Source organism: Kryptolebias marmoratus, linkage group LG16 (assembly GCF_001649575.2).
Source record: "Kryptolebias marmoratus isolate JLee-2015 linkage group LG16, ASM164957v2, whole genome shotgun sequence".
Classification (NCBI taxonomy): domain Eukaryota; kingdom Metazoa; phylum Chordata; class Actinopteri; order Cyprinodontiformes; family Rivulidae; genus Kryptolebias; species Kryptolebias marmoratus.
In genome coordinates this window covers 24709367-24716972 of record NC_051445.1, presented here as the reverse complement: position 1 = coordinate 24716972, position 7606 = coordinate 24709367, and the positions used below count along the sequence as shown (strand labels likewise).

General features: G+C 41.3%; 1 protein-coding gene across 4 annotated transcripts in view; it reads right to left on the bottom strand.

Annotated features, from left to right (window-relative positions):
- oxr1a (oxidation resistance 1a) overlaps positions 1-7606 on the bottom strand; it is a 210160-nt gene that overhangs the window by 112205 nt on the left and 90349 nt on the right. For all 4 annotated transcript variants that reach the window (XM_017413195.3, XM_017413196.3, XM_017413194.3 and 1 more), the window contains exon 3: positions 5413-5609. In XM_017413195.3, coding sequence (XP_017268684.1) covers positions 5413-5609 — 197 coding nt within the window. The remainder of the gene's footprint in view (positions 1-5412; positions 5610-7606) is intronic.

Here is a 7606-nt window from a genome sequence, read left to right as displayed (position 1 = left end):
CCAGCCACTATGGCTGGTGGACAAAGTTTTTAATTTCCACCCCTGCCTCCAGGGCTTTTGAACTAGATTGTTGTTTTGTTGGGGTGTAATGGTACATGTATTTGTACTGAAGGTCACGGTACCAACATTGTGACAGGTATAGTACAAGGACCAGGTGACCAATACGTTAAGTCATAGGAAATCAGCTCTCTCAGAAAATGCTCTTATTTTTATTTATTTTGCTAACTGCCATGACAAAAAAGGAGTAAAGAAAACTAAACTACCATGCCGCCCCTTCACATGGGAATATGTGGTGTTCCCTGCAAAGTTAACCCCAGAAGGGGGCACACATGTAGAAACTGCACCTATGTTCAGCAATGGTTGCTGGGAGTTTGAAAATCTATCCAAGAGAAAGGTTGTTTCTTCAGCTTCAGCTTGAATGCTGCGAGTGTCTGTCAGCCCTGCCATTACATTTACTAAAGAGGTTCGGATTGTTGGTTGACACCCACAAAAACTCAAGTATGTGTGTGTGAGTGTGTGATTCCTTCTGACTGGGTGCGTCATGGTGCTGTCCTGCAAACTGAGCGCACAGACGCAGCTTGGCTGAAAGCTGCACTTATCACAGTGCACTACCTACACAAAAATGGGTATGGAAGCAGTGACTCAGCACTTTTTTATAGTAAATTTCTCAATAAAAGATAGATACTTTTTCATTTTGGAGTTCATAGACATTTTGATGGACATGTGGCCTGATTTGTTCAAATTGGATGAATAAAATAAAACACTATGACTTATTCTTCTTTTAATTTTATGGTGAGAATAACAATTGATGAATCTTAACATGACCTGCTACTTTAGCAAGGATGGTTTCTTTTTCTCTCTCTCCTTCTAAGAGGGTTATAATTTGGAAAAACAATATTATTGTTTGTTTTGTTTTACCAAAGCGTACTAAAATGTTTTTATCAAGGTATGTACCGAACCATGATTTAGGCATATCATTACACCCTTATTAATAACAGTATAATGTGAAATTGGCAATGATAAAAAGGTTCAAATCATAGTGGTTACACGAATCGCTATGAAGTTTTAAAGACTTGGGTTGGTTTATTTGTCCGGATTTTGACATCCTAAAAAAACCCTCCAATGTTTAAAACTTCACAACTTCTTACGCAAACATTGTTCAAACCTTTATCACCCTTATTTTTATCATTCTTTTGGTAGAGATATTATAAATGTCGTGCCAGAACGGATCCTAAGCTACACAGGAAGTGCTGCAGCTAGCTGCTGGTGACTCTAATTGCACTTGAAAGTAAACAGTTTTATGTAAATAACTGTGTAATGAGGAACTGACAGCTGTGTAAAGGACTGAAATAGCGTTTCCCTGAATTGCTGTGAAATTCTGAAGATTGTTTTAAGATGACAGCAGTCTACTTTGGTCCTAGCTGTGTTTGGACTAGCCGTTAACTTGTCAGTTCTTTAGGACATAAACCATTTCTCCAAACAGAGGTTGTTCAAAGAGCTATCTACAGTCAGTGTCCATAATTTTTCCACAGAATCCTACTTCAAAACGGCCAAAATATCCCTTAAACTACGACGAATTTTAGTCAAACAAGAGTATAACGTGACAAAGACGCCTCTCCTTGAGCCTCCAGGCAAGGTTGGTCATGTCCATCTGTCCTTGACACAAATTACCCGCCTCCCTGCACCCCCTGGTCAGACACACAAGAAATACATTAGAGGATAACAAGAAAGCGGTTTTTGTAGATGGAGAGAGCGAGTAAAAAGGAGGAGAGAGAGCGGAGCTTTCAGAAAAAAGAAAAAAAAGAAAAGTGGGAGTGTGGACGGAGGCAGCTCTTCCTCTTCAGCTGCAGTGACATGCTGAGAAGGCTCTCCCTTGGCACCCTCACCAAGAAATCTTCAGGAGGGACAGAGAAACGGCTCGCTTGAGTGCTTTTTACCCAGAGTAAGAATAAAAATCTGTCTCCATATAGTTAACATCAGAGCACAAAGCACAAAGAATGGGACCCACAGGTACTGTTTAAAAGCACAGAGGGCAGGAGTCAGGCCTGGAAAATCAACACTGCATGAAGTGTAAAAAGAGCTTGTTGTAGGCAGATACATGTCTGTAATATATAATAAGTCCACAGCTGCGCAGGTGTTCAAGCCAATGTGAGCAATGATGATGTAAAGGTCGGCTGTGGCTGTGGGACTGGGAAGCAGGGACGCTGCGAGTCCAATTCCTTCAGCTCCAGTTTGCTTCTGTTTTCCTTTCATGCCATCTTCTTTTAATTCTTTCCCCTTTCTTTCTCTCATTTCCTTTCCTTCACTATATCTAATTATCTCATGCTGCGATAATGTTTCTGCCCGTGTCTGTGTGCACGTGCATTCGCGTGTCTTGCTACCAAAATATCTCATGAACCACAAGCGGAATTTTAATGAAACTTGCAGAAAGTTATCACTGGATGAACATCTACAACTGAATACCTTTTAGACTCAGCCGCCACAGACAATCACTCATCACTAAGCAAGATCTTTGCTTTAAAATCCAGCATTAACTGTTGGTGTCAACCTTGTTTGTCTGGATGGATTTTAATGAAACAATCAGAAAGTAATTATTGGATGGACATCTGGTCGATCCAATTTAAGACAATCTAATCAACCTTAGCTCACATCAAATTGTCTATAACTCAGTAAGTTTTATAGATATCAAGCTCAAATGTGTTGTGGTTGTACCCAAGTGCCATCTCCAACACATACGCTTGCTATATTACAGAAGATCACACATAATGTGTATTTTCAAGGTTTAACCAAAACAGATGCAAATCTGTCATTTCACATTATAAAATGAGCTTAGTTTTAAAAGTCTGGCAAGAAAGGCAGCGGGCATTATCAATTCTTTCAAGGAATGCTAGCCTTTAGTTTCCTTAAATCATCATCCGTGACCTTTGATTCCTTCTCATCTTTGTTGTCTTTGCTTTATCCTTTCAGTGTTTTGGTTACCTTCTCATTTTTGTTTCTCTTTTTCTTTCTTTACTTTCTGTCTTTTCTTCCAACTAATCATTCGGCTTATTTTGTTCCTATTCATTCTTTCTCTATAAATCTGTCATGTCTTAATCTTTCAGACTGCTTTCTTTTAATAATTTTGTGCTTCTGTCCTCTGCTTTCTCCCTCCACCCACCCCCTACAGTACATCCCCTTCTGTTGATTATTCCCCCTCTTCCTTTCCTTCCTTTTCTCCTTCTCTTCATCCGTCTCATTTTCTGTCCTTTCATTTCTTCCCCTTGTTTTATTCATCCTCCATTTCAATTTATCTCCTCCATTCTACCCACCTATTAATGAGTTTTGCTTCTATGCGTCTGGTTTCCTTCCAATCTTTTCATTTCATCTTTTTTGTTTGCCATACGATTTATCCTCTTATTTTCTCGGTCTCTTCCTTCTCTAACTCTGCCTTTTTGTTCCACATTTTTGTATCCCTTCCTTTGCCGTTAACACTCTCACTGGTCTTTACTCTCGTTCTCATCTGCCTTTTTCTATCTTTTTTTTTATACAAAATGACCATGAAGCGGACCACAATTATCCCAAACATTCCTCTAAAGTGCATCAGTCTCCAAGATAGACTGAAGCTGGACAAAGAGCTTCACTCTGACAGCATAAATATTGTCTTTGTCTCCTCGTCTCTGTACTCTGCAGACATAACCATCAACACTGACTCCTCCTCTTCCTGAGTCAAAACCCCTGCCATGGCTGTACGTTTAATGGAAGAACCTCAGCAACACTATCAGTCGTTGCCCTGGTGGGAGGCTCATTGGTCAGGTTATTAAAATGTCCTTCGCCAATGTGCTGCGTGCCTCTAATGACAGAACTGTCTGAAGCTTGGCAGACAAGCACTGCAAGCTCCCCGCCACATTATTACCCTCCCATTAGAATAAATTAGCATGATCAGCCCTGTAGGAGCAGCCTGTTCTGGGTTTGACTGTATATAAATGCCACAGAGCAACGCCTACAGCCTCCCATCAAGATAGGAACTGGAGAGACGAAGCAGTCACTAATCAATGTCTCATTATGTGATACAGCAGCATTACCAGATGCCACATGTATTATTGCTGTCCTCGTATAGTGAAAAGCCAGGTCTTGATCTGAATGTGGTTCATTTAGGCCAACACTAGCCAGGGCAAGTGATTCACTCCAATGACTCATGCTTTCACGGTTCGTACAGTTTATGTTGGAATAGGAAGTTGTCCTTTCCTTTTATTGGCTGAAACTGCAACTTTCAACCCTTTAACAGGAGCCCACTGTTGTCGCTGAATGGCTAATGGATGATAAGAGCTGGCTGAAATATCAACAGTCAGTCCACCTGCGCTGCCAAGCTTTTATCCCCCAGTTTCCTTTATTGATTATTGCCGGCTGAGCTGATACAGACAACCACAGATCGATGCGCTCCCCGGTTCAAGCTTGGCCAGCAGGAGGTGAGTCGCTGCACGATGACTCCAGAGAAGGTTTACCTGCATGGGGCACCAGCTGACGCCTTCACTCAACGCCTCCGAGAATCACCTGGTAGACCAACCCAGACTCTGCAGCTCTTCAAATGCAATTTGTTGGTTTTCCCTAGCCACACATCTTTTTTTATAAATATTATTAAACAAAACTTGACTTGAATAAGCCAGAATTGGTTAGACTTTATTTGCAATGTTCAATTCAAATCCAAAGTCTATTTGTATACAACTAAGCACTTCTAAAAACATCAACAAGACCTGGATGACTGAGAACGCACAGAGAAACATGAAGTTGATCCAGACTAAAATAACTAAGAGGAAATAGGAGATCAGCACTTAGTTTATCCCCTATAGAACTCTTCAGTCTGTTCCTTCTTTACCAACCTTAACCGGAGCAACTTGCTAACTGAATCACATTAATGAAACGAACTGAGATGCGTAGCACTTATCAGATCCGAATTCGTTTAGCCCGGGCTCATTTCATCATCTCTGCAAAATCGACTCCCCAAAGTGCGCTCAAGTCTCAAAGCAGAAACCTACCCTCCAACACGGAAATAGAGCTGGAGCAGACAGTCCCTCCCACACCACCATCGCCACCGCCAAAAATAGAATTCATCACTGAAGTAAATCTCATCTGGGCCTCGTAATTAGAATGGGTAGACAGCAAATGGATTAGGAGTTGAGAAAAGGGAGAGACAAAGTTTGCTGCAACATGGTCAAATTTAGCTGTGCCACGTTCATGTCAGCAGGTTACAAAGAATGATTGGACACCAGTATGAAGACATAAATACATCCCACTCTCTAGCAGCCTGTTAGTGAAGCGTGTAATAATTGAGCATCAAAGCCAAACAATAACAACAACATATCAATACCGAAAATGCAGATTGAACTGTTGTTAAATTACCAAACAGGCTACGCCAGCCCTGTTTGTGTTATTTACCTATGGTGTAGCCTCTCTTCAGCTCGACACACCGAGGGGAGCGGAGCTTGGAGTTGGTGGTGTTGTTTTCCTGCACCTCAAGGCCGGTGGTCGCCTTGGCAACAGGTGGTGCAGCCTTGTTGCGGGGCGAGGCTGGCACCAGAGTCGGAGAGAAACCTTGACTGGCAATATCCACCGACTGAGACTTCTGCTTCAGTCTGCAGAGAGACGAACACAGCAAGGAAACCCAAATCATTAAAGCCCTGCTTTTTTCCCCCCAATCAGTTAGAGCTACAGCATATATGTGTGTCACTTTGGGAGAACAGTTCAGTGAGAGCTGCTGTATGATCTTCACCGGTGAAGGGCAGAGGGATTCAAAGCATTTGCATCCGAGGTGGTTGGAGTCAATGCGCTGTGCTACAGAAATGTAATCGTGCAAGACAATTTTCTAAGTGGCAAGGAAGCAAGGAGAAAGAATCAATAGGTTAATCGCACCCTTGTTGAGGGTGAATTCATTACCGTGGCTCGTCTCTCCCCCCAGTGCAGAGCTGTCTACTGTACAAAAGGATAAAATGGCAAGATATCTGAGGAGAGCAGCCGGAGTCGGGAGACAAGACTATAGAAATGAGGATGAAGGTGGTGGTAGAAATCTTTCATCCAATCAAGGCTACACTACTGTCATTTTCTGCTGTATAAATAAGATACCTTTGCTGTTTACAAAACATTCAGAAAGCTGCTGTAAAGCTTCAAAGGCTGCACTGTAGATTCTTCTCACAAATAATTACATACGATTCAAATTTTATTTTTAGTGTCTTTCATTTTATGGACCAGCACACATACAATTATGCATCTACATACTGAAGCTGGGTTTGCAAGTCACTTTGACACTGAAGACAGCTTAGTCATGACTGCAAAAGCTGAAAATGATCTGGGGTTCCGCAGTTAGGTGGTATCTCACTCCGCCGCAACTGTTGAGGACGAGTTGGCAACTCAAAATGGAAACGGGCAAACTTCCAGCTGCAGTCTCACAGATTTCTGAATGATTGTGACCAAGTGACCAGCAAGCCACACAGGTGCCTTTGGAACAGCCAGTTTTTGAAAATCATGGCCTGCCTGGAAAAACTGCATTCTTGGTCATGCACATTATTTGTTTTCCACCTTGGCTAGTTTGGAAGATAGGCAGATCTGGACCAGTTTTGCAATAATTATCATTTATCATCATTGTGTTTTTCCTTTTTTAGACCTAGACATTTGCCTTGGATGTTTTCTGTCAAAGTGGAGCTCCCGTGCAGGAGTCAGGATGCAGCTCTAAAGCTCTTAACCTTCATGAAGCCCTGGTAACTGAAGAGAAGAAGAGAATTATTAGTTAATTTGACCAGAAGGCCACAGGATGATGGGCTGGAGATGCCCACGACAAAATTTAGGTGGGTTAGTGAAGTCTATGTGACTAATATAAGAGAAAACTTGTCGCACCAAAGTTTTGAACATGTTTAAAACTTAAACGTCAGGACTGCATGCAAGATAATTGAAAACCACGCATGATAGTTGATGCCATTCATGAATGTTGTTTGCCAACAAGTTGCAGCCTAGTGAGATATCACCTTTGCTCACCAAGATCTAAAATCAAATCAACTCAAAGTTCAATCGAGGGCAATTCAAATTGTAAAAACTGCCACACATTATCTCACTTCAGCAAACTAACAACTGAGTTGATGTGTGACATCTTGTTGTTGCTGAACTTTTCAAGAAATACATATTCAGAAAGTGTAAAAACAGAATTTAAAAATGTTAGAGGGATTCAATATTCAACAGGCTGCATCATTTCCTGTTGTTCTTTAACCATCTATGTTAAAGTTTTCTAAAAGTTACCAAGCTGGGAAAGCTGTCTTTGTTCTTTAGTAACTGTAAATGTAACAATATGTTGTGTAACATTCAACAAAATGCCAGGGTAGAAGAGTAAAATGCTGTGTTAGCTGAGCAGAGTGGATCATGGGGATGACTCTTGGCTGCTGCACACACGAAACTTAGCTCATACTTGGAAAAACTGACCGAGTATTTTTATGTTGGCTAATGTCAATTAGCTATAACAGCCATCGTAAATTTTGTTTACTCCAAATAGTGAGGAGTTGTAGATGTACAGACAGTGACTACTTCCTGAGAGTTTCATTAAAATCTGTCCAGTTCAAAAGATATTTTGCCAACAGACAGACAGCGT